A 26,491-nucleotide genomic window follows, 5' to 3' on the forward strand; every position below is an offset into this window, starting at 1 on the left:
GGCTTTGTTTAATATCACAAACAAGCTCACTTTAATGAAAGTAGATAGCAATTTCCTCAAAGACGGTTTCAAAACATAATGCTTCAAAGCAAACCGACTTTATGCTCTATTTTCTGACACCCAGTCAATGTAAAAAAAAAAAAAAGGCACCGTGTATACAAGTTAATGTTATATTACTTTGCCCCAAAGTTTAAAGTCTATCATTTTTTAAATTTATTTGATAGTAAGGGTAATTTGAATCTGAAAAAGGGTTTTTTTTTGCCTCAAATCTGCACCAGAAATCAACATACTACAATATTGTTCCCTACAAGTCACTCTCTATGGTAGAGATAAAATGAATATTTTTAGTCTCAGATGTAAGTTGGAAGCCATAATAGGTAGGCTACACAAACCAGAAAAATTACAAGCCCCTCATTGTCAGAAGTGGGCAAAGTTTCATAGTCAATTATTACCCCCAAAACATTGACCTGTGGCAATCTTAATACTGAAAAACCTGAAAATAGTGATTGATGAGGAGTAAGTTATATGACTCTCGGGTCTTCTGGCTTATTTGTGAAACCTTTCTAGATACTATTAATGAAACGCTGCTGGGTCTGAACTGGTATAGGATCGAGTAACTGAATTGGTAGAGGATGGCATGAGACCGTTTGGTCTTGTATACATCCAACTGCTTTCCACATACTGTCAAAAGTAATCTATCTAGGACCCAGGAAGAGATCTCTGAATCCTTATTTATTAGTGTTAAATCTCAAGAGAAGGACGTTCTTCGAGGCTATGTCTACTTACCCCCTAGTGGATCATTCTCTTATTTCCTTAGATTCTTTATGAGCTTGTGGAGACAATGTGAACTCGTCCGTATAACGTTATCATAATGAAAGATTTCAGCTTGAACTTTTATATAATCTTATATCTTCAGTAATGGTGGATTTTCCATCAACTTTGCCTACAGCTGGGATTTTACCGTTAGTATGCATTCTGACACACGTAACAGCGATTACGGCGTCCTTGATGGACAAACAATGCGGTTTTAGAAAGGGCAGATGATGTGTCGACCAAATTTTCACTCTTAGCCTAATAATTGAGAAGTTGCTTGGTTGTCAAACACCTTTGATCCTCATTTTGTAGATTATGAGCAAGCGTTCGATTCTGTTGATAGAAGAGCTTTAGCAAAGGTCTTATCCTTATATAGTATACCAGAAAAATACATTAAAGTGCTTATTGCTGTGTACGAGAATAATACTGCTGCGGTTATGGTAAGAAATGAGGTTAGCAGCTGGTTTTATATTAAATCAGGAGTAAAGCAAGGTTGTGTTCTATCCCCCCTTTATGTGGACCATTTTGATGGACTTTGTCTTAAGGAGCACAGGAAAGGAGAACAGCATCGTGGATGAAAGTGTAAACAAAATAGAGGTTTTGAGGTTTTGCGAGTTTAGGGTGCTAGAATAGGTTTGAAAATTAATGTTAAGAAGACTAAATCACGAAGGCTAGGAATAAGTGAAGATGAAAGGTGACGTTGGGTAACGAAAAGATTGAATAGGTGGGAAGCTTCACTTACCCCTTTTTTTTGACAAATAAGCGGAATATCAAAATAAATAATCGCAATATATAAAACTATAAATTGAAACGAGTGGTGAAATATTGACGGAATGATTTCCTGTATCGCTGTGTTGCTCCGGGTTTGTATGACTGTAGCTTGTTGCGGTGCCGGGTTTAGTGCTTGTTTTGTGTAATATTCGGTGGTAGGATATCGCGATACTTCTGTGACCAGAGAAGGCCGTGTCCAAAGCCCATTAGAAGTTCGTGCCTTCTTGTTTCAAGCGTTGTTAGACCTGACAGACCAAGATATTCTTCATAAGGTAAGAGTGTATCCCCCAAAATCACTCGCAATGCACGCTTCTGTATTCCCTCAAATTTGTTAGTTTGATCTTTTGTGAGACCAGCGTGCCAGACTGGGCAGGCATATTCTAGAATTGGTCTCATGTGAGTTTTGTAGTAAGTAACCATTGCATCTTTGCTTAGATTAAACCGGCGTAATTTTGCAAAAGACCTTAGTAGAGGGATAATTTGGGAAATTAAATGATTTATATGGTCGTCCCATGTCAATCTATCGTTAAAAATGACACCCAGAATTCTCATTTTCTGAACTACTGGTATACCCACTTCAGGTAAATCTACCCTATACTTTAAAAATAAAATCCTCATTATTTCTGATTTCGTTCTATTTATGGTGAGTTTTTTTGCTGAAAAATATCGCTCCAGTCTCGTTATCATTTCCTGTAGGTCTAGGGTTTCGTTCTGCTTCTGTAGAACTATCGTTGTTAAGTCGCCTGCGAACTTCGCGCGATCGTTGTGCCACGTAGCTATCATGTTGCAAAGTAACAAGAATAGGGTAGGGGCTAGCTTAGTTCCCTGAGGTATACCACAAGTTCGGGTCGTTGTATTTGACAGCTCGTTTTTGTATTTGGTTTTCTGTTTTCGTTCTGATAGGAAACTTTCAACTATCTTGATTAAAAAAGGGTGAAAACCTTCCATACATTTTAATATTTCCTCATGGCTAGAGGTATCAAAGGCCTTCCTGACATCTGCTTGTAAAAGTTCAACAAATGCCTCATTAGTTTCAAGGTGGGCTACCATTGTTTCAAAAAATTTTACAAGGTAGTGGTTTGTACTTCACCCCTGTTGGAAGCCGTATTATCGTGGGTCTATTATTTCGCCGAGTCCTTGTAGTAGCCATTTGCTTAAGAAAGTTTCATAAACTTTTGATAATAATGGAGTTAGAGAAATTGGTCGCAGATCGCCCAGTTCTTTGGGGTTCATGACTTTCGGGACGGGGATAACGACCGCCTCCTTCAGTGGCTCTGGAAACGTTCCTGTGACAATGGACTGGTTAATGATACAAGCAATGGGTTCTGATAAGTAAATGGCATTTTCTTTGAACAGAGTTGGTGGCAGATCCGCTGGGTGGGTTGATTTACGTGTAGAAATTTTTTCTAGGACCTTGAAGACATATAGAGACAGTATTACAGGAATTTCAGCAACATCGAGGCAAAGAGTTCTTGTTTCAGCTCTCGGGTTAGATCTGCAAATTTCTGAGAACCACTCATTTAGATCATTTGCAGTGACGTGTATTCTCTTTTCCGTCCTTTTGTGGAAAGTCGTGGAGCGTTGAGGCCTTGTTAATTCTCGAATTGGCTTATGAAACTTATGGGAGTCTGAGGCAATTATTTTGGATAGATTTTCACCATAGGTCTTTTCTGCTTTCTTACATTTTTTACCTTGGTAGCATCATTAGTAAAGATGGTGGGAGCAGTTAAGATGTTAAAAGTAGGTTTAAAGTAGCTTAAAAAGGCTCAGGGTGTTTTTTTATAGTTAAAAAAGAGTTTGGAAGAATAGGAAGATATGTCTGCAAACAAAGATTAAAATATTGGAAGATACAGTGACGACAGTGGTCAAATATGGCTCTGAAGCATGGGCGCTCCGAAATGTGAATGAAGATTTAATAGATCTTTTCCAAAAGAAATTGCCTACGGTTCCTGACTTTATTTCAAACAGTAGATTGTACAAAAAATGTGGCTCAATCTCGGTTTGCAGGGCTGTAACGAAAGAAATGTTGAGATGGCTAGGGCACGTTCTGCGGATGAAGGATGACATATTGCCGAAGATCTTCCTTTTTGGCCAACCGTCTAGGGCTAAACGGAAAGTAGATCGTCCTCGTCTGGGATGGGAAGATGTCATAAAGAAAGATTTAAAGGAAATGGGAACTTCTTGGGAGGGTGTAAAGAGGGATGCTTTGAATAGATTGGGATGGAGGAGGAGCATGCGTAGCTGTGTCGACCCAGGCGGCCTGGTGCCGCGGTGAGTTGTTAGTAGTAGTAGTAGTAGTTGATGGAAAAAAATTTCTCCTCTATTAAGTATATGTGCCGGCTTAAGCCTGCAAAATGGTTATAAAGGTAATTTCATCTTAAAATACACAATTCTGCTTCCCTCTGTGTTTGATCTTTGCTCACCCCAAGGATGACTGAAATCGTGGCCCCTGAATGGAATAAGACAAAAACAGCACCTAAATACATCATATGCAAGTGAATAAAATTGTTTTCAATTTTGATTGAAGGAGATTTAATATGTTCCACGAATGGTTAAAGGGGAAGATCAATTGGCCAAAAGGCAATATGGGCACGCTACTACTAATACTACAACCACTGCTACTTTTTACTACTACTACTTCTCCAACTACCACTTTTATTGCACTAATCGAAAGGCAAAGAGTATTAAGATGAAAATTTTCGGAAGTATATGAGTATACAGGTTATCAAAAGGGCTTATCTGCACTCTCATGGGAACAGCTTATTGTATTAAGTTGAAACTACCAAGATTTCATGTATATTTGGATATAATATGTTTCATAAAAAATTTTGACTACTGTTTGTGTGCCATGATAGGCGTGTGGGTTTATGTTTTTTTTTTTCAGTTTTCAGTTATCCCACTGTATCTGATTTGCTTTTATACCAGCTTAACTAACCGCTGATTATTTATATATTTAGGGACCAAATCAATTTGGCTTCCTTAGCTCACAGCCACGTTTTGAAAATAATCCTTGTCGACCAAAATGTATTACGAGGTAATGACACTCTCTTAGAAGAATATGTAAAAGAAGTAATAGATCATCACGTGTTAGAAAGGAATCCCGATCCTTATTGTGAACTGACATTGGAAATGGTTGGATCCTGTGCAACATTGATTGCGGAAAAAATATTTAGAACTGCCCCAGAGCTTTTGGGAGGAAGTTTAGCTACGCTACTATACGGTATAGTGTTTCTTTTTCATTTATTCTAAAAACTATTTGCCCTCTGAAGTAGCCAGTTTTTATTTGAATTTTTATGTACAATTTACTACATAGTATCCAGCCACTATTGCTATTGATTAAATAAAGGTCTTCTGAAAATAGCTTGATTGGAGAGAAACGCTCATGGTCGCCATAAGTGTAAAAATAGTCTAGGAAAGGAAAAAAACTTAGTTCCATGACGGTTTAAAAGCTTAGGCTTTTTATAAGCTCTCATACTAATTTTTGGACTAAATGAAACTTTCAAGCCTTATTCTCACAAACGTTAGTACAAAGACTACTTAAGTCCTAGTAACATTATTCTGGTAGGTCACAATTCACAATTTAAAGGGGTAAAATTTCATTAAATCCCAATAAACTCCCCCCTTCCTGGAACCTATTGCTGACTATAGGTGGGACCAAGGGAAAAGGTAAGCCCCAAAGTTGCTGCAGTGGTGGTGGAGATCTAGGAAGTGAAGCTTGACCCCTTGTCCCTAGGTAGCATAAAAATACATCAGCGCAACTCAACGTGGTGAAGGGTCGTAAACATCGCTAAGCTTCAAGCCGAGCAAAGTAATGGCTAACGCGCTGCATGGTGACCTTGAGGCGTGGCACCTCTCGAGATTTTAGCCTAGTAAACGACACAGTGTTTGCACTGGATTCTGATTAATAGATTAGAATCCAAATAATGGATATTTCAACAATTAATATCATTATATATCAAATATTCAGTTTGGTTTTGTTTATACTTTCCAAGACTGTTCAAGACAAATAGTTTTCAATAAAGCGCCAATGACACCCTAGGTTTTAGACTTTTACAGTGAGAGAAGGAGGCGATACCCAAACTCTTGTTTGTGGTTATTTTTGTTCGTTTCAAGCGTCGTCTGCATATTCAATTTAAGTTACACTCGTTTTAAGATTTATTTATTCATTTATATTAGTATCTATTGTATGTTTGTTTTCATTGATTGTTTATTTAATTTCGGTTCATTTTGGGTTTCATTTACACTTCAATAGCCAAAAATTTTTTTTTCGTTTTAAGCTTGATTTGCATGTTCAATTTAAGCATTACTCGCTTTGAAATTTATTTATTCATTTATATTATTACTTGTTGTATGTTTTTTTGCTATGATTGTATATTTGATTTCTGTTCGTTTTGGGTTTCATCTATTCTTTAATGTAATTTCTGTTTGTTTTGAGTTTGAATTTTAATAGATGTTTGTATCTGCTGATCTGAAGTTTGAAATGGCCTAGGGTTACATAAAGCCTCCATTCAACTGAAGATATCAGGGACTTTTTGCTTTTAAACGATTCTGTGTAGACTGGAGAAGATGTTGTAGGGTTCGTGATGAATAACGAAGCTGCCATAATAACCATATATGCCCCAAGGACATAACTTACAACGCCTGCCCTCGGGCCCTGGGGGGGGGGCTGTGTCGACACCGGAGTGTTTTTTCTTCGACCTTTACTATTTTTAACAAAATTGTCTATCTCAAAATTTTTATCTGAAGCATTTCGGGATACAGGGGGGGGGCTAGCTGCCCTCCGATCACTTCACATTAAGTCACATTGACTCTTAAAATGTGAACTAGAACTTTCCAGTTAAATGCCAATTTCCAATCAAATGGGCCCTCTTTGAAGTTTATACGAGCATCCCTTCTGTAAGAACCATATTTGCCCCCCAGAGCATAACTTACAACGCCTTGCAAAAAGGGGGCTAGTTGCCCTCCGATCTCTTTTGACTTTACAAAAGCGAACTAGAACTGTTAATTTCCAATCAACTGAGCCCTCTCTGAAGTTTATTCGAGCATCCCTTCTATAAGAACCATATTTGCCCCCGGGGCATAACTTACAACGCCTACCCCAGGGCCTTGGGAGGGGGTTTCGACGCAGGAAACTTTGTTGTCTGATTCTTAAACTCTGCTTAACAAAATGGTTATCTAAAAAATTTTATCTGATGCATTTGGGGTGAAAAGGGCTAGGGGGGAGTAGCTGCCCTCCGATCCCTCTTGACCCTTAAAAAGGGAACTACAGCTTTCAGTTCCCAATCAAATGAGCCCTCTCTGAAGTTTATACGAGCATCCCTTCCATAAGAGCCTTATATGCTCCCAGGGCATAACTTATAGCGCCTGCCTCCGGGCCCTGGGCGTTGTGTTGACCTCGGAGTTTTGTTATCTGACCTTTGAACTACTTTTTAACAAAATGGCTATCTCAAAGTTTGTATCTGATACAATTGGGGGAAAGAGGGCGGGGGGGGGGTTCTAGTTGCCCTTCGATCTCTTTTGATCTCTAAAAAAGTGAAGTAGAACTTTTAATTTTCAATCAAATGAGCCCTCTCTGAAGGTTATACGAGTTCCTTTTCTATAAGAACCATATTTGCCCCATGGGCATAACTTACAACGTCTGCCCGGGCCCTGTGGGCTTATGTCGACCTCGGAGTTTTTATTGTATAATCTTTGAAGTACTCTAAACAAAATGGCTTCCTCAAAATTTTTATCGGACGTATTAGGGGGGAAAAGGGCCTGAAGGGGGCTAGTTGCCCTTCAATCACTTTTTACTCTTACAAAGGGTGCTAGAACTCTTGATTTCCAATTGAATGAGCCCCCTTTGAAGTTTATACGACGACCCCCTCCATATGAAGTGCCTCTGGGAAAAAAAATATAATAAAACGTTGGAGCTGTATGGCCTTTAATATAGACAACGCTATAGCGTTGCCTCTGAAACCAAACACTGGCAGGAGCAATACAAGATACTAGGGTACATATAGGAGTTCTGCTATTGATATAAAAAGTAAAGATCATCATGTAGCATGTCGAGCCTACCTTACAGGAAGCTATGAAATTGATAGACTCCAGGATGATAATTTGAAAGAAATTCCTGGAACAGTTGAATACTAAACTGGAGAGTTTAAAATTTGACAATGTGGAAGGTGGATAAAATTATTTTAGGAAAATAATTTGTGAAGTCTCTGATTGCTTCTAAGGGAAGAAAGTTAGAAACGCAGCTAGGAATATAAATGAAAATGATAGATCACATGAAAATAAGACAAATGTAAAGAGAGTGGAGAAAACATTAAACTAGGAACTAAGGACCTGTGAAGTGGAGGCCATGGACAAAACTGCCGAATATTTGGAATATATAGCTAAACGGTATTATAGTAAAGTATTGTTCTGACATGTTAATAAACTGAGAGTGAGTAGTCAATCTTGTCTTGTCCCAGTTAAAGATAGGAACGGGGCCACAAGTTTCTTTATCAGTAATAAAGAAAGAGTTAAAGAGAGATTGGCGTAACATCTTGAGAATGTGCTAAACATGATAGAATTACAGGAAAAGATATAGAAGAGAACGAAAAAGTTCGTGACTTCTTGGATGTGAATGAAGATATATATTGTGATGAAAAATTAGTGACAGTACTAAAAGGATTGCAAAATAATAAGGCCCCAGGTGCTTAGATAACTTCGAAGACCACACTGCCTTTCCATGACGAAAGTAAAACAGTTCAAAATAGGGATGATACCTTTTTATTGACAGTGAAATATAAAATTATTTAACTGGATATTTCGAACACATATACAGTGTTCATCATCAGCAGTAAAACTAAAAGACATGAATAAAAATAAACAGAATTTATACCTAATAAACTAATTACATATAGTTTATTGCTCTTATTTTTTTCAATGCAACAGCCGAGGCAAATCTCCTTGACCTTTTCGGTTCCGGTTCATTAGATTTAACTGACGTATTACGTGGACAGAGGTCATAGCTCTTAGGTGAAGTGATATTTACTTTATTTGACCTCAGTAAATTATCATAAATTGAGTTCAATCCAAATTCACCTGTATCTCTGTTTATGGAATTATTCTTGAATAGAATTTTTTTTATTTCGATTGTTTCCCTGAAAGTTTGCTTTAAACCTTGGTCCCTAGAAATCAAAGAAACATTTTCAAACAAAATAAAATGATTTGGAAAATTAAAGATATGCTCCGCGAGGGCCGACGTGAAATCTTCAGGTTTGGTATTTTGCTTTAAAGGCGATGAAATGGAATTATGATGTTGTAGCAATCTCGTTCTTAAATTCTGGTTAGTACGTCCCACATAAGAGCTTCCACAAGTACATGGAATTTTATAAACCCCACTTTGTTGCTCTACGGAAGTCCGATCCTTTCCAGAATTTAAAAAACTTGCCAAAGTATTACTACCTCTTAAAGCTACCTTTAAACCATTATTTACCTTTAAAATGGTTTAAAGGTAGCTTTAAGAGGTAGTAATACTTTGGCAATTTTTTTAAATTCTGGAAAGGATCGGACTTCCGTAGAGCAACAAAGTGGGGTTTATAAAATTCCATGTACTTGTGGAAGCTCTTATGTGGGACGTACTAACCAGAATTTAAGAACGAGATTGCTACAACATCATAATTCCATTTCATCGTCTTTAAAGCAAAATACCAAACCTGAAGATTTCACGTCGGCCCTCGCGGAGCATATCTTTAATTTTCCAAATCATTTTATTTTGTTTGAAAATGTTTCTTTGATTTCTAGGGACCAAGGTTTAAAGCAAACTTTCAGGGAAACAATCGAAATAAAAAAAATTCTATTCAAGAATAATTCCATAAACAGAGATACAGGTGAATTTGGATTGAACTCAATTTATGATAATTTACTGAGGTCAAATAAAGTAAATATCACTTCACCTAAGAGCTATGACCTCTGTCCACGTAATACGTCAGTTAAATCTAATGAACCGGAACCGAAAAGGTCAAGGAGATTTGCCTCGGCTGTTGCATTGAAAAAAATAAGAGCAATAAACTATATGTAATTAGTTTATTAGGTATAAATTCTGTTTATTTTTATTCATGTCTTTTAGTTTTACTGCTGATGATGAACACTGTATATGTGTTCGAAATATCCAGTTAAATAATTTTATATTTCACTGTCAATAAAAAGGTATCATCCCTATTTTGAACTGTTTTACTGCCCCAGGTGCTGATAGTGTGGTAAATGAATTTCTCAAATAGGGTGGTTATGAGGTTAGAAATAAGTTACTGAAGATTATGAATATGACTTTTGAAAAAGGGGAAGTACCTAGCGATTTTAGGAAAACCCTAATCAAACCTCTGTATAAGAAGGGTGATAAGAGTGAGTGTGGTAATTATAAAGGCAATTAGCCTGGTTTCTGAAGATAGCAAATAACTTAGTATGTAATACTTTCTAGACTTAGAGATGCTGTAGACAAAGTTTCAAGAGAAGAACAGTGCGGTTATGGGAAAAGTAGAGGGTGTGTCGACGAAATTTTCACACCTTGATTGATAATTGAGAAGTGTCTGATCCATCAAACACCTTCAGTCTTGGATTTTTTAGATTATGAGCAAGTGTTCGATTCATCTGATAGAAGAGCCTTAGCAAAATTCTTATCCTTGTATGGTATACCAGTCAAAAACATTAAAGAATTAGTGCTGTGTACGAGATTACCACTGCTGTGGTTAAGGTAGGAAATGAGGCTAGCAGCTGGTTTCGTATTAAATGAGGAGTTAAGCAGGGTTGTGTTCTATCCCTATTTATGTGGATCATTTTCTTGAACTTTGTCTTAAGGAGCATAGCAATGGCAATGGGAGGACACGGAATCAAATGGGGAAGTAAAACTTTCCTAGAATTAGATTATGCTGATAATGTAAGCATCCTGGATGAAAGTGTGAGCAAAATGAATGAACTTTAAGAGGTTTTCGAGTTCAGGGTGCAAGTGGACAGCTTCATTTACCTAGGTAGTACTGTTAGTAAAGACGCTGAGTGTAGTGAAGATGTTAAAAGTAGAATAGTCAAGGCACAAGGTATTTTTTCACAGTTAAAATTTTTTGGAAGAATAAGAAGATAAGTTTGCGAACTAAAATTAGAATATTGGTAGCGACTGTGGTGACAGTTCCAACAAAGTTTATTATTCTAATTAAACGGCCATTGTGTTTCAGGAATCGTTCTTAAAGAATTAGAACAAAAGGTCAAAACTTTAGCGTAAAAAGTAAGGTCTTGTGAAGGGGCAACTCCTTTCATATACGTATTAATTTCTTTTCGCTTTAAGTTTTTGATGTTGCTCCTTACTTTCAGTTGAAAAAACTTGTTTCTTTTAAGTTCAATATCTGATCGTTTTTAAATAATACCGGGAAATCCGGGTCTTTCTCCATGAAAAATTCCGGTACTTGTGTATTATGCGCCACTCACTAAAATTTACGATTTGTAAAACTCGAGAACAAACCGGTCCTTCGTTACTTCAGAAACAAGTTTGGGCTATATATTTGCACATTAGGGAGAGGGGGTAAAGTGAAGCGAGTCTGCATGTAAGATGTGTTAGGTGCAATTATTCTGCATATTATGAAGTAAGAATTGTTTTCTGACGTCAAACTGTCCAAATACTTCCCCCTCCCTATATGTAAATATATAGCCCAAATTATATATTTCTCATCTATTGTGTCACTTTTTTTGTCTTTGTCTTTTCTCACGCTAATCTGAAAGAAACTAACGAAGAAATCGGTTTGTTCTCGAACACAGCGTAAACTTGAGTCGGTGGTGTATGATACACAAGTGCCAAAATTCCTTCCCCCTACAAAAAAAACTTAAATAAAACTCCCAAATCGGGAAAACCTTATTTTCCACGGGGGGGGGGAGGTTATTTACTGGGTGAATATTTTCCTTGGGGGGGGGGGTACTTCTACATATGGATTTTCATTGTCACTTGTTTTCTAACCGCAAACAGTTTGAACCTTTCTTGATTTCATGACGTCACCACAGGTTCGATACAGTCACCATGGGAGAATACGAATTCTTCATTAATTCTTCACCATGTGAACTTTTTAGATCGTTTTAGTGGCCAGAAGTGTCAATATGCCAGCTAAGAAAAAAAAACTATGTAGCCGATTTCAAAGCTGAGCCCCGGCACTTGGCATGTGGTAAGCTTTTGTGTATTGATTCTCGTTATAAGTAGTAACCTCTAAATGAGTCATCTTTGTTCTCTACTCTTTCCTCAGGAATATGGAGGGAACACATAGAACGTTGAAGGATCCCAATGACATGTAATCTATAGTTGTGTAGTTTATAGCATCTTCGTAGGTGTGTACTAAATTTTCCGCCACATTTTGTTGGTGTCGAAGATTATGATTGCCTTGTTCTTCTAACGTAATATTTCTTTCTTTTTCATTTTCTTTTTTGACTCGCTCTGATTTTTGCTGTCGCTTATCTTCTAAAAGCACAATTCTTTGTTTTTTCACTCCATTTTAACACGTTCTGATGCTCGCTTTCTCGCGTTGCTCGTAATTCTCACTGACGCTTATCTTTTAACTGCATATTTCCTTGTTCTCGCTGTGGCATATCTTTTAGTGGTATATTTCTTTGTTCTTCACCTTGGTTTTGAGTAGTTTTAATTCTTGCTGCCGCTTATCTTCGAACCGTATTTTTCTTTATTGTTCACTTTTGTTTTTGACTTGTTGTGATAGTTGCTGACGGAAGTATTCTGACTGTATATATTTGTTCTTCCTTTTTGTTGATCATTACTTTAGACATTTTTAATACCCTTTTTCTTAGCTGTTCAGATTTCTTCACTTGGTTTTGAGTAGTTTTAATTCTTGCTGCCGCTTATCTTCGAACCGTATTTTTCTTCATTGTTCACCTTTGTTTTTGACTTGTTGTGATAGTTGCTGACGGAAGTATTCTGACTGTATATATTTGTTCTTCCTTTTTGTTGATCATTACTTTAGACATTTTTAATACCCTTTTTCTTAGCTGTTCAAATTGGTCTTGCCATGTTGGATGGTCTAGGTTGTTCAATTGTCCTCTAGGCATTATGAAACTATTTAAAATGTCTTCTGTAAATAGAATAATTTTATGCTTGGATATGCTCCTTTTTTAATATTGCATAAGTCATAGATATAAAAAAACGATACTTTCACTCCCAGGGAGAATGATGTAATTTATTCACTTGAAATGTATTCATAAATATGACGTCAATCATATATCATTTTTCTTATCAATCATAGGTTTCTTAAATAGTTTTGCCTGCATCATAGACCCTGAAAACGATAAAACCACTTCTGAGGCAAATATGACGAATATATCCTTTTCGAATGTATTCATAAATATGACGTCAATCACATGAATCTTTTTTTCCAAAATTAAGGCTCTTCACGAATTTTATCAAACTTTTGACATATGTAGATCGTCTTGAGGCCAGGAAATCTCAGGATGTCAATTTTCCCAAAGAAGTTGCTGTTTTTGAGAAAAAATAAATACATACATAAATAAATGATTATTGCTTGTTTAAAGGGATAGTATACACACACACACAATATATATATATATACTAGCTGTTGGGGTGGCGCTTCGCGCCACCCCAACACCTAGTTGGTGGGGGCGCTTCGCGCCCCCCCCCAAGCCCCCCCGCGCGCGTAAGTCGTTACGCGCCATAATAGTTACGCGCCATTGTAGTTGTGTCCCTATGTCCCACCTGTGAATATAGATATATATATATATATATATGGTTTTAACTACGTAAAACTTGCGAATATACAACATTCTTTGCTGTCCCATTGTCTTTGCATATAAATAGATTGTCAGGTTATCCCCCTGTTTCCCCCGGTGTCCCCGTTGTAGTTGTGTCCCTGTGTCCCGGTCGTCATTTATATTCCCTGTGTCCCGGGTCCCGGTCATCATTTGTATCCCGGTGTCCCGGTCTGTATATACATTCGTTTTTTAGTTTTGTTTTTCTCCTTTATTTTTTTCCTTTTTTTTTCTTTTTTAGCTTATTTAGATTTTTAGATTTTTTAGTTTTTTTTATTAGTTTTTAGTTTTTATTTCTTTTTAGTTTTTTTGTCCCGGTCGTCATTTATATCCCCCTGTTTCCCCCGGTGTCCCCGTTGTAGTTGTGTCCCTGTGTCCCGGTCGTTATTTATATTCCCTGTGTCCCGGTCGTCATTTGTATCCCGGTGTACCGGTCTGTATATACATTCGTTTTTTAGTTTTGTTTTTCTCCTTTATTTTTTTCCTTTTTTTTTCTTTTTTAGTTTATTTAGATTTTTAGATTTTTTAGTTTTTTTATTAGTTTTTAGTTTTTTTTTCTTTTTAGTTTTTTTGTAGTTTTTACCATCTTTTTAGTTTTGTTAATTTTTTTTTTTACTTGTGTCCTGGTCGTCATTTATACTCCCTGTGTCCCGGTGCTTTGTTGATTGCTAATCGAACATTCCTTTTGTCCTGGTCGCTTTCTCTTTGAGTGTCGTCATTTATTTTTTTCTTTTTTAGTTCTTTTAGTTTTTACCTTTTTTAGTTTTTTTTTAGTTTTTAGTTTTTTTAGTTTTTTACCTTTTTTTAGTTTTTTTAGTTTTTTAGCTTTTTTATTTTTTTTATTAGTTTTTAGTTTTTTTGTAGTTTTTGCCTTTTTTTTTAGTTTTTTGTCCTGGTCGCTTTCTCTTTGAGTGTCGTCATTTATTAGTTTTTTCCTTTTTTTTTTTAGTTTTTTATTGGTTTTTACCTTTATTTTAGTTTATTTTTCAGTTTTTTCCTTTTTTTTAGTTTTTTTTTATTTTTTATTTTTTTTAGTTTTTTACCTTTTTTTAGTTTTTTTAGTTTTTTTAGTTTTTTAGCTTTTTTACTTTTTTTATTAGTTTTTAGTTTTTTTTTGTAGTTTTTGCCTTTTTTTAGTTTTTTCAGTTTTTTTTTTAGTTTTTTATTGGTTTTTACCTTTATAGTTTTTTTAGTTTTTTAGCTTTTTTATTTTTTTTATTAGTTTTTAGTTTTTTTTGTAGTTTTTGCCTTTTTTTAGTTTTTTCAGTTTTGACGTCACCTAATCCAGTTTTTTCAGGTGACGTCACCTGACACATCCATCCACACATCCATCCACACATCCACAGACAGACAACTTATTTTTATATATATAGATATATATATATATATATATATATATATATATATATATATATATATATATATATATATATATATATATATATATATATATATATATATATATATATACTAGCTGTTGGGGTGGCGCTTTGCGCCACCCAACACATAGTTGGTGGGGGCTGTTCGCGCCCCCTCCCCCCCAAGCCCCCCCGCGCGCGTAAGTCGTTACGCGCCATATTAGTTGTTTTTAACTACGTAAAACTTGCGAATATACAACATTCTTTGCTGTCCCATTGTCTGTGCATATAAATAGATTGTCAGGTTTACCGACTCTTGAACATGCAACATATAATGGTCCATGGGAAAACAATCCGTATTCACATCTATACCTCATCATTCTAATGATTGCCCTTGAGCTTTGTTTATGGTGATTGCTAATCCCGGTCGTCATTTATATTCCCTGTGTCCCGGTCGTCATTTGTGTCCCGGTGTCCCAGTCTTTGATTTCTCTTTGAGTGTCCCGGGCGTCATTTATATTCCTTGTGTCCCGGTGTCCCGGTCGTCATTTATATCCTCCTGTGCCCCCCGGCGTCCCCGTTGTAGTTGTGTCCCTGTGTCCCGGTCGTCATTTATATTCCCTGTGTCCCGGTCGTCATTTATATTCCCTGTGTCCCGGTCGTCATTTGTATCCCGGTGTCCCGGTCTGTATATACATTCGTTTTTTTTAGTTTTGTTTTTCTCCTTTATTTTTCATTTTTCTTTTTTTTTCTTTTTTAGTTTTTTTAGTTTTTTAGCTTTTTTAGTTTTTTTTATTAGTTTTTAGTTTTTTTTTCTTTTTAGTTTTTTTGTAGTTTTTACCTTTTTTTAGTTTTTTTTTTACTTATATCCTGGTCGTCATTTATACTCCCTGTGTCCCGGTCGTCATTTGTGTCCCGGTGCTTTGTTGATGGTGATTGCTAATCGAACATTCCTTTTGTCCCGGTCGCTTTCTCTTTGAGTGTCGTCATTTATATTCCCTATGTGCCGGTGTCCCGGTCGTCATTTGTGTCCCGATGTCCCGGTCTGTAATTTCGTCAGTTGAAAACATGACGTCAGTCGACACACAAACATGACGTCACCCGACAGACAGACCCACACACACACAGAGACAACTTATTTTTATATATATATATATATATATATATATATATATATATATATATATATATATATATATATATATATATATATATATATATATATATATATATATATATATATATATATATATATATATATATATATATATATATACTAGCTGTTGGAGTGGCGCTTCGCGCCACCCCAACACCTAGTTGGTGGGGGCGCTTAGCTCAACTCCCCAAGCCCCCCCCCCGCGCGCGTAAGTCGTTACGCGCCATATTAGTTACGCGCCATTGTAGTTGTGTCCCTGTGTCCCACCTGTGAATATGGATAGATAGATATGTATATATATATATATATATATATATATATATATATATATAAATATATATATATGTTTTTAACTCCGTAAAACTTGCGAATATACAACATTCTTCGCTGTCCCATTGTCTGTGCATATAAATAGATTGTCAGGTTTACCGACTCTTGAACATGCAACATATAATTGTTTATGGGAAAAACAATCCGCATTCAGATCTATACCTCGTTATTTTAATGATTGCCCTTGAGCTTTGTTGATGGTGATTGCTAATCCAACATTTCCTGTGTCCCCGTCGTCATTTATATATCCCCTCTGTGCCCCCCGGCGTCCCCGTTGTAGTTGTGTCCCGGTCGTCATTTATATTCCCTTTGTCCCGATCGTCATTTGTGTCCCGGTGTCCCAGTCTGTAATTTCTCTTTGAGTGTCCCGGTCGTCATCGAACATTCCCTGTGTCCCCGTCGTCATTTATATATCCCCCCTGTCCCCGTTGTAGTTGTGTCCCTGTGTCCCGGTCGCCATTTATATTCCCTGTGTCCCGGTCGTCAATTGTGTCCCGGTATCCCAGTCTATAATTTCTATTTGAGTATCTCGGTCGTCATTTATATTCTCTGTGTCCCGGTGTCCCGGTTGTCATTTTTGTCCCGGTCTGTAATTTCTCTTTGAGTGTCCCGGTCGTCATTTATATTCCCTGTGTCCCGGTCGTCATTTGTGTCCCGGTTGTCCATGGAAAAAACAATCCGTATTCAGATCTATACCTCATTATTCTAATGATTGCCCTTGAGCTTTGTTGATGGTGATTGCTAATCGAACATTCCCTGTGTCCCGGTCGTCATTTATATATCCCCCTGTGCCCCCCGGCGTCCCCGTTGTAGTTGTGTCCCTGTGTCCCGGTCGTTATTTGTGTCCCGGTGTCCCAGTCTGTAATTTCTCTTTAAGTGTCCCGGTCGTCATTTATATTCCCTGTGTCCCGGTCTGTAATTTCGTCAGTCGACAAACATGACGTGAGTCAACAAACAACTTCATGACGGCATAATGCTCAATCCTTATAATGATGTCAGTCGACACACAAACATGACGTCAGTCAACGCACAAACAAACAACTTATTTTTATATATATGATGATATATATATATATATATATATATATACTAGCTGTTTGGGTGGCGCTTCGCGCCCCCCCAAGCCCCCCCGTGCGCGTAAGTCGTTACGTGCCGTTGTAGTTGTGTCCCTATGTCCCACTTGTGAATATATATATATATATATATATATATATATATATATATATATATATATATATATATATATATATATATATATATATATATATATATATGTTTTTAACTACGTAAAACTTGCGAATATACAACATTCTTTGCTGTCCCATTGTCTGTGCATATAAATAGATTTTCAGGTTTACCGACTCTTGAACATGCAACATATAATGGTCCATGGGAAAACAATCCGTATTCAGATCTATACCTCATGATTCTAATGATTGCCCTTGAGCTTTGTTGATGGTGATTGCTAATCGACCATTCCCTGTGTTGCCGTCGTCATTTATATATCCCCCTGTGCCCCCCGGCGTCTCCGTTGTAGGTGTGTCCTGGTCGTCATTTATATTCCCTGTGTCCCGGTCGTCATTTGTGTCCCGGTGTCCCAGTCTGTGATTTCTCTTTGAGTGTCCCGGGCGTCATTTATATTCCTTGTGTCCCGGTGTCCCGGTCTGTATATACATTCGTTTTTGAATTGGTCTTTTTTTTTAGTTTTTAGTTTTTTACCTTTTTTTAGTTTTTTTAGTTATACCTCATGATTCTAATGATTGCCCTTGAGCTTTGTTGATGGTGATTGCTAATCGAACATTCCCAGTGTCTCCGTCGTCATTTATATATCCCCCTGTGCCCCCCGGTGTCCCCGTTGTAGTTGTGTCCCTGTGTCCCGGTCGTCATTTATATTCCCTGTGTCCCGGTCGTCATTTGTATCCCGGTGTCCCGGTCTGTATATACATTCGTTTTTGAAATGGTATATGATGAAATAAATTTTTGTATTTTTCCCCTTTTTTTCTTTTTAGTTTTTTTTTCGTTTTTACTTTTTTTTTAGTTTTTTAGTTTTTTTTCTTTTTCGTTTTTTTTTTTTAGTTTTATTTTTTTAGTTTTGTTTTTCTCCTTTATTTTTCATTTTTTTTTCCTTTTTTTCTTTTTTAGTTTTTTTAGTTTTTTAGCTTTTTTTGTTTTTTTATTAGTTTTTAGTTTTTTTTTTCTTTTTAGTTTTTTTGCAGTTTTTACCTTTTTTTAGTTTTTTTAGTTTTTTTTTTACTTATGTCCTGGTCGTCATTTATACTCCCTGTGTCCCGGTCGTCATTTGTGTCCCGGTGCTTTGTTGATGGTGATTGCTAATCGAACATTCCTTGTGTCCCGGTCGCTTTCTCTTTGAGTGTCCCGGTCGTCATATATTCCCTACTAGCTGTTGGGGGCACTTCAAAAACCCAAAAAAGACTGGTTGCTGCCCAAAAGAGCATCAATCTTTACAATCTTTGCATGTAGCCTTTCGAAAACAGTAGTTTTTTATTTGTTTGTTAATTTTTTTACCAGCAAAAGAGAAATAACAATGTGGAGTACAAACGTACAAATGATAATAAAATGAATAGAAAAGAAAAGACAAAACAGTACAAAATTTATTGCAAACTTGAAAAAAAATCATTTAACCAACTTCAGCAAGCAGAAAATCAAAAAAACTTTCATACTTAGAAATAAAATACAAAGTTTTTATACATTTAGCTTCATTAGGACCATTTGTTTTAGATGCTATATCAACAAGGTTAAACCTATCTACTAATTTACTGTTCCGATACCATCGTGGTAACAAAGCAAAAACTTACAGTGTCTGAAATATGCCACACGTCGGGTCTTACAATTCTTTTTCGGAAAAAAAACGGGCAGTATCTGAAAGGAAAAGGATAGCTGGGGGACTAAAACTGTAGTATGTTCAACAAAGACCTTTTCCGTTATATCATCCTTTATTGGGCCAAATTTTTCAATGTGCCAACCTTAGATTCCTAGCCCCTCGATTTATCAGGATTGAACTTGTAGAAGAAAGTGAGTAAGCAAAGGAAACTCCCAGCCAATTCACCGAAACAGAGCAAAGTCTAAAACGACACCTTGGTAACAAGCACGAACACCCGAAGTCGTAATTATAGTTCTACGAAGCTTGGTCAAATTCTATTAGCCTGGCTAGTATTTAGAATGACGAAAAGATGTTTTTTAAACCCCTCACCCCTCAAACCCCTGCCCACAGAGGTGGAACCCGGTGTAGATTCTAGGACGGTCAAACTATGAGCCTATCACATTGTTTTTGTCAAAGTTTGGCTGGGATAGGAAGTTTGCTTCTAGTAAAAGTGGAAAAGACATGAAACTAGGGACCCGTATTCACCTTACAGAGGTTTGGATAGGGTGGGAATCCCAAAAGGCGCAGTTAAGACGCTAGTTTTATTTATTATTTAATTAGGTTTAGATCTGACGATCAGTTCTCGAAAATGTTTCAAGCCTTGTTTCAAGAATCTAGATCCGCCATTGTCTAACTGGTCTCGGACATTGAAATGACACTATCAGGGCATTAACTGATACTTCCAAGTTTGATTGAGATATGACAACCCCTTTTGATAGATTTCACGGTTTCTTGAGTTTAGGGGTCCCTCTCTGCCGAAAGATTTCAGATTTGTCCCAAACCATCGAAAGACCTGACTGAAATCCTAACTGTTACATCCCATCTAGTATTTCTATATCTCTTACACAAATGTTTCCTCCCCCTAGAGGGTGGATTTCGAAAAGGCTCAGTTAGGACACTTAGTCTTACTTCCAACCAGGTTCAGTTTAAGACCTTGTGGTAGATGTCCTGATGACAAGATTTTAGGAACTTCGCCCACTGAGGTTGTATTGCGTATAGCAAACGGTGCAACTAGAACAATAGCTCCTCTTTTTTTTTTTTTAGGTCTGAGAACCTCATTTAGTAAATGTAGTGATGACGCGGTTTTATTATACGTCCTTCCTCCCTCCCCCTCCCCCTATTTACGTTGGAATCACAGCCGAACATGTTTCAGACTAGTTCTGGGCTCAAGTTACATGTATACTATATTTCTTAAAATCCCATCAAAACAAAAAATAAAAAAATCAGCTAAACAGTAAAACTAGGGATTTAGAATTTAGAAAAAAACTTCCAGGATGATTCCAGGGAAATCTAGAAAAGATTTGGGTACTTGTATGATATACGCCCTACCTCTCAAGCTGTTAATTCATTGACGCATTATAGAACCGTTTTTTTTTTTTTTTTTTTTTTTTTTTTTTTTTTTTTTTTTTTTTTTTTTTTTTTTTTTTTTTTTTAGTTTATTTCTGTTAAGTGTGAGACAAGACAAAGAGAAGTGACACAATAGATGGAAAACATATGATTTGGGTTATATATTTACACATTAGGGGGGGGGGTAAAGTATTTGGATAGTGTGAAGCTAGAAAACAATTCTTACTACATAATATGCAGAATAATTGTACCTAACACATTAGGCTGGCAGACCCGCTATACTTTACCCTAATCTGCAAATATATAGCCCAAATTTGTTTCTAAAGTATTATATTTTTATCTTACTTTAGTATATTTCATTAGGATTTAGCGTCAGGGAAACATGTTAGAAGAAAATTTGATAGGGTGTATATGACACAAGTAACTGAAATAGGTAATGTATGTCTCAGGTTCTCAGAAAGATAATTTAATCGTCTACATGAGCCCAACATTGCATGATTCCAAATTTGTATACTTTCAGTGTTAGTGTAGTCTTGATTTGCTTCTTTTTTTTAAAGATTGGTATTTTATCCTCAAAAATTGCTGAAAATTTAAAGCTTTAAAAGATTTTTTCTTTGCTTGTTTTGTGATCACATTTTTAGTTCTAAGTGTTGAACTTTTATCTCGTATCGTTACCGAGCTGCAGCCTACTTATCGCGAGATAGAGAGAAAACAAGGTGCGAAATGGGTACTGTTGCTCCCGAACGCGATTGATACTTAGAAACCTAAAATTTAAGAAATCTGTAGCCTTTTCAAGGGACGAATATAAAAATGTATGTCAAGTTGTATGGAAAATGTAATAGATTATGAAGTACTTGTAAAGAACTAAGCGAAGGAAAAGTTTGATAGTATTTTTATTGTATTTTTTAGAATTTTTCACCATACACAATTTTTTTTTTTATTCTTTTATTTTATCTCACTATTCTAATTAGATTTTTCGAGATGGTGAATCACTTTCGTGTCATAGTGTTTTTTAAACCGTTCCAAATGAGAGTTAATGCCCCTTCCTTTTCTCCAAGGTAGAGTTTTGCAGATTTCTGAGAACAGTAAGTCATTTGACAATGCTTATTTTTGCTCATTTTACTTTAACAATTAAACATGGGAAAGCCTAACTTTTAAAATAAGCAATCGTAAATTCTATGTATAAGTGGTTTTTGAGCATAGTTTTGGTATGCAATAAAACAACTATAGCTATTTTGGTATTAACAAACATATATTAAAAGAAACGTGTTGAGATTAACCTTGATAGTTATCGCAAATCTTTGTTCTTGACTTTGATTTTATGGACCTTAATTGCACCTCATACCTGTCTGATAAGGATTCAAGATCAATGAGTTAACCCCAGCAGTTGACTTAATATAAAAATCTTCTTAATCTCTGGCATGAACACATTAACTGGGCTAGTAGTCTCACATTATTTTCTACATTTTGCTCAGTTTGGCATTAGATTTTGTAACTGCAAACAATGCCTTCGCCAAAGATTATAAAGTAAACTACAGCTGTAAATGTGAAATGATGAAGCTTGATCAAAAGAAGACATCTCTAGTTATAAAATTAAATGGAAAATTTGAATTAATAATATCAAAGGAAAACTGATGGAATATTCAGTTTAGTGTGCTATACCTTTTTTTTAGAGATGTTCATTCACAAATCTATTTTAGGAAGGACAAAATCCTGGAAATTGGGTCCAGGACAGTGGACGGCTATTGTCCAGGATAAGTGACCTTTTACTATTTATTATTCCACGAAATATATGGAAAAGAAAGAGAGAGAACAACCGCTACTTCATCGAGAAAGATTTACGTTATGTCATCTGAATATATTTGATTAATCGATTTTTTACAGGAGCTATTTTGGTTGATACAGCCAATCTATCAGATACAGCTAAGCGTGCGACGAAAAAAGACATTGAAATTGCTGAACAGCTTGCTACACTTCTACCTGATGTAAACAGAGAGGAATTATTCAATGAACTTCAAAAAGCAAAAGAAGATGTATCTTCGTTATCTTCTCTGGATATCTTGAGGAAAGATATGAAGTTGATAGGTCCTGCTGGAATGAAGTTTGCGTTCAGCTCGTTCCCTTTGTTTGTAAAAGTAAGCTAATCTTTACTATAGCCTTCTATTTTACCCACGAAATGCCAATTACCATTTATGTTTTTTAACTTTTATAAAATTCGTGCCGTAAACCAGAGTATTCTTCCATCCACAATAAATTACTGATGAAAAGTACAAAGAGCTTAGAATACTACAGACACCAAACAACGTTTTATTAGATATATACGTGCCTCATTCCTGTTTGGGTAGCATACATCTTAGTAAATATGTCTTAGTTTTTTTAAATTTAATTACAGTTATTGCCGAAATGGAGGAGGGATAACCATACAAAAAAAAAAAAAAACAACTTAATATAAACCTCAAAAGGGGCTTAAAAACAAAACATAACTACAAGATGATATACCCTGCTACCACTCGCTTAACACTCCACCCTCAACTCCTTCCTTAACTCACCTCAATAAAAATAAAACACTACATTTAATGATTTAATGCCAATTTAATCTATCAACTATGCATCCTATTGCATTAACCATTAAAACCATATTTAGAACATTGCACCAAATACAGCAGTATATTGCAGGCTTTGACTGTGCTGCAGTCCGAGATGTTACCCATGAGAAACCTTAGTCTTCTTGGGTCTCTTAATATAATTTTAAAGATATTTTGATCTAGTTAAATGTAAATCCTGTGAAATAACATCAAAATCAACGAATTTTAAGTTTTTTAGAAAATGAAAATTTCAGTATTGAATCAGAGTTCAAAGTATATACAGCTGGCTTAAATCGGATATTTTATTACTTTATTTAATTAGTAAGCTATTTTTACCTCAGAAATTGCGAAATATTTCAAAGATCTGCCATAAACCTGTTTTTGTAATAATATCTGGTCAATTTGAATGGCTCTCCTGGATATTGTACTCTGCTCTCGACGCTAACCTAATCCCGCCCACAGACTTCTTTTCTGCTGTGTCTAATCGTTTTATTTTACTCCGCGATGTCGGACGAGAAACTGATTTGGTATGCAGTACTAAGTTTCTTGTTTCGAGCAGGAATAGTGGAGATTGCTTGTAATGATATTGTAAAAACTGCTTGTGATTTTTGTTTTTGCCACTGATTTGATACTTGAAGCCAAAAAATAGTTGTCGACTGAAGCTCCCGTCTCTACACGTGCTACAAATAGACAAAAGATGATCGATAATGTCGGAGATATGATTAAGTGTCTTGATCTCTGTGATGAACCTAAATTGGTTTTACCCCATTTTTTCATTTTTGAACATGATGAGGGGCCTGTTGTGCTCGGTGAAACAACTGCTACACTTACTCAAAAATTTAATGAGTTATACCTGTAGTGTAATAATCTAGTTGATTCTGAAATGCTCAGGGCTAATGTTGATTCGTCACATAACGGGTCGTCCAAGGCTGCAAATCCGACCTATGCAGTAGTCTTGAAGAACCCACCCAAAGATCTTGACGATCCCGTATCGCGAAAAGACTTATTAGTAAAATTTGTGGCAATAGTTGCGATCGTATTATTGAATTAAAGCCCCGTAAGGATGCTTGGCGGCTTATTTTGTCTGATGAGGATGGTGCTCAGTCAGTTGCACACGCTCTCAACGATCATGATCAATCTTCGAATGCCAAAGTGAAAAGCTCATAATATTTTGGAATTTCTCGTCGGACCCCTGAAAAACTTACTTCTGATGATCTTATTCAGTTAGTAGCAAACTGCTCTGAAGCTAAGAAGCTAGGTAGACCGCGCTCCTTTCGGTTCAAATTTGCTGAAGAGGTACATCTCGAACAAGTCTCTCGTGAAAGTTTATTGGTTGGCCGTGAGCGCCTACCTATTAGCGAGTTCAAGTTTCTGCCTATGCAATGTTGTAACTCAATAATTCGGTCATGTCACGAAATTGTGTAAGAATCCTCCCGAAATTGCAAGATGTTCTGGTGATCATCCAAAAACTAAAGACAATCCGTGCAAGAAACTTATGAAATGCAGCCTATGTGGTTCAGCTTACCAGCTTTCATAAGCGTTTAAGAGTCCAGTCGCACAGACTATAATAAATAAATGATTGATTCTATGATCCAAATTATTTCCTGGAACATTAATGGCAGTGTTTTAATAAAGCGACTTCTTCTAGTAAAATTTATTCAACATGAAATAAGTTTTGAGCTTTTTGTTCTATGCTCTATCGTTGTTTTTTTCTTTTCCGGTTAAAAATGGGGCTATTCCCAGCCTGGGGGTGCGTGGTACGTGATGAATCCTAGTTTGGTGGTAGTTTGAATTTGCCTGAATCTAGCTCTGGAGACATCCTCTCATTGGGTGAGTAACTACTTCAACTTCCAAATAATCCAATTGATGTTCTTAGTTTAAAAAATAATTAAATGAGTGAGTATAATAGATTTACATCAAATCCCCATTTTTCAGCTGTTAGGAAGCATAAGTATGTTAGTAAGTTTCCAAACGAAGCGGTAGCTTGTCTGTGCTTCAGTTAAATGTTTAAGATCTTTGCTGTTCATTTGACGAGTTAAAACAAATAGTACGTAATGGCCACCCCGATTTTATTGGTCTTTGTGAGACTTTCCTCGATTCGAAAACTGAATCTCTATTGCATCTCCCCAGATATAAGATGGAGTATGTAAACCGTAGAAGGATGGCTAAAGATGGCCTTGTTGTTTATGGGTTGGAATATCTTTAGTACTCTCTAAGGCACGACCTGTCAAGAAATGAAGAAGGGATTTTCCAATCCATGTTAATTGAGATTAAAACCCAAACTTAACCTCTAATTGTTGGTAATATATACCGATCTCCTATTGGGTCTGTTTCCTCTTTCCTTCAGATTTTTGATGTGGCTTTGGAAGTGATCCATCAACATTCGTGTAAACTTGTCACTACGGGTGACTTCAATATTAATTTGTGTGACTGGGGGTCATCTTCTTCCTTGGATTTCCTCTCAGCTATGGTTGATTGTGGCACATTACCTTCAGCATGTATTCCAAATCGCATAACTGATTCTTCTGCTTATTTGCTTGATAGCGTTTTTTCATCGTTGACTATGGTGCAAAATTATTTTTTGATGAGTGATATTTCGGACCGTTTACCTTTTTTTTTCCGTGCATGATTTTTCCTTACTTAGGAGGCACCAGTGAGCTGATTTGTTGTCTTTAAAATTCAGTGACCAGGAGTCGGCTCTTCTTAGATCACGGTTGGCAGATCATTCGCGGGGTATTTTTGGAAAGGAATCTAATCTTGGATTCCTTTTTTAATTCTTTTTGACTCTTTGAAAGAAATTATATTGGATACTTGTTATGGATCCGAGTTGAATCTGGGATTGAAGAAAACAACCCCTTTGAGTCTTTGGATGACTCCTGGACTCCTTAGGAGCTGAAGGATAAAAAATCACCTTTGGAAGGTTTACAGGTGCTCTAAGCCATCTTCGAACGATTATCGACTTCAAATTTTTAAAGCTTATAGAAGAGTTTACAATTCGCTTTGCCGGAGGGCCAAATTGTCATTTTACTATAGTAAATTCTTTGCTTGCGGTAAAGACATTAAGAAAACATGGAAAGTAATCAATTCTGTTATCAGGCCGTCTTCTCTACCCCCTTCTGTCCCTTCAAGTGTTTTAATTGATGGTAAAATCGTAGAGGGTGGGCTGAAAGTACAAGGCTTACTTACTTCTTACTTTGCTAATATCGGGAAAACTACTGTCTGTTCTGTAAGTCCCTCTTCTTTAAATGATTTTAGGTCTTATCTTGGAGATCCTTGTCTTAAATCATTGGCTTTGGAGCCTATGAAGTCGAAATAGCCACAATTGCTAATGGTTTGAAGGGTTATTCATCTTCTGGTCCAGACCGTATTTCTACTAAGGTTGTCAAGTTCAATCTTCCTGTCTTCGTTTCTGCTCTTGCAAAACTTGTCAATCTGTGTTTTTAAAAGAGTGTCTTCCCAAGTGCTTTAAAGCGTGCTC

At 36.4% G+C, this 26,491-nt stretch overlaps 1 protein-coding gene across 8 annotated transcripts in view; it reads left to right on the forward strand.

Moving 5' to 3' along the window:
* Positions 1-26,491, forward strand: part of LOC136038733 (exopolyphosphatase PRUNE1-like) — a 66,576-nt gene that overhangs the window by 15,563 nt on the left and 24,522 nt on the right. For all 8 annotated transcript variants that reach the window (XM_065722079.1, XM_065722080.1, XM_065722083.1 and 5 more), the window contains 2 exons: positions 4,542-4,804; positions 22,313-22,563. In XM_065722079.1, the coding sequence (XP_065578151.1) occupies positions 4,542-4,804; positions 22,313-22,563 (514 nt within the window). The remainder of the gene's footprint in view (positions 1-4,541; positions 4,805-22,312; positions 22,564-26,491) is intronic.

The sequence above is a fragment of the Artemia franciscana genome, chromosome 18, assembly GCF_032884065.1.
Source record: "Artemia franciscana chromosome 18, ASM3288406v1, whole genome shotgun sequence".
In the NCBI taxonomy this organism is placed as follows: Eukaryota; Metazoa; Arthropoda; class Branchiopoda; order Anostraca; family Artemiidae; genus Artemia; species Artemia franciscana.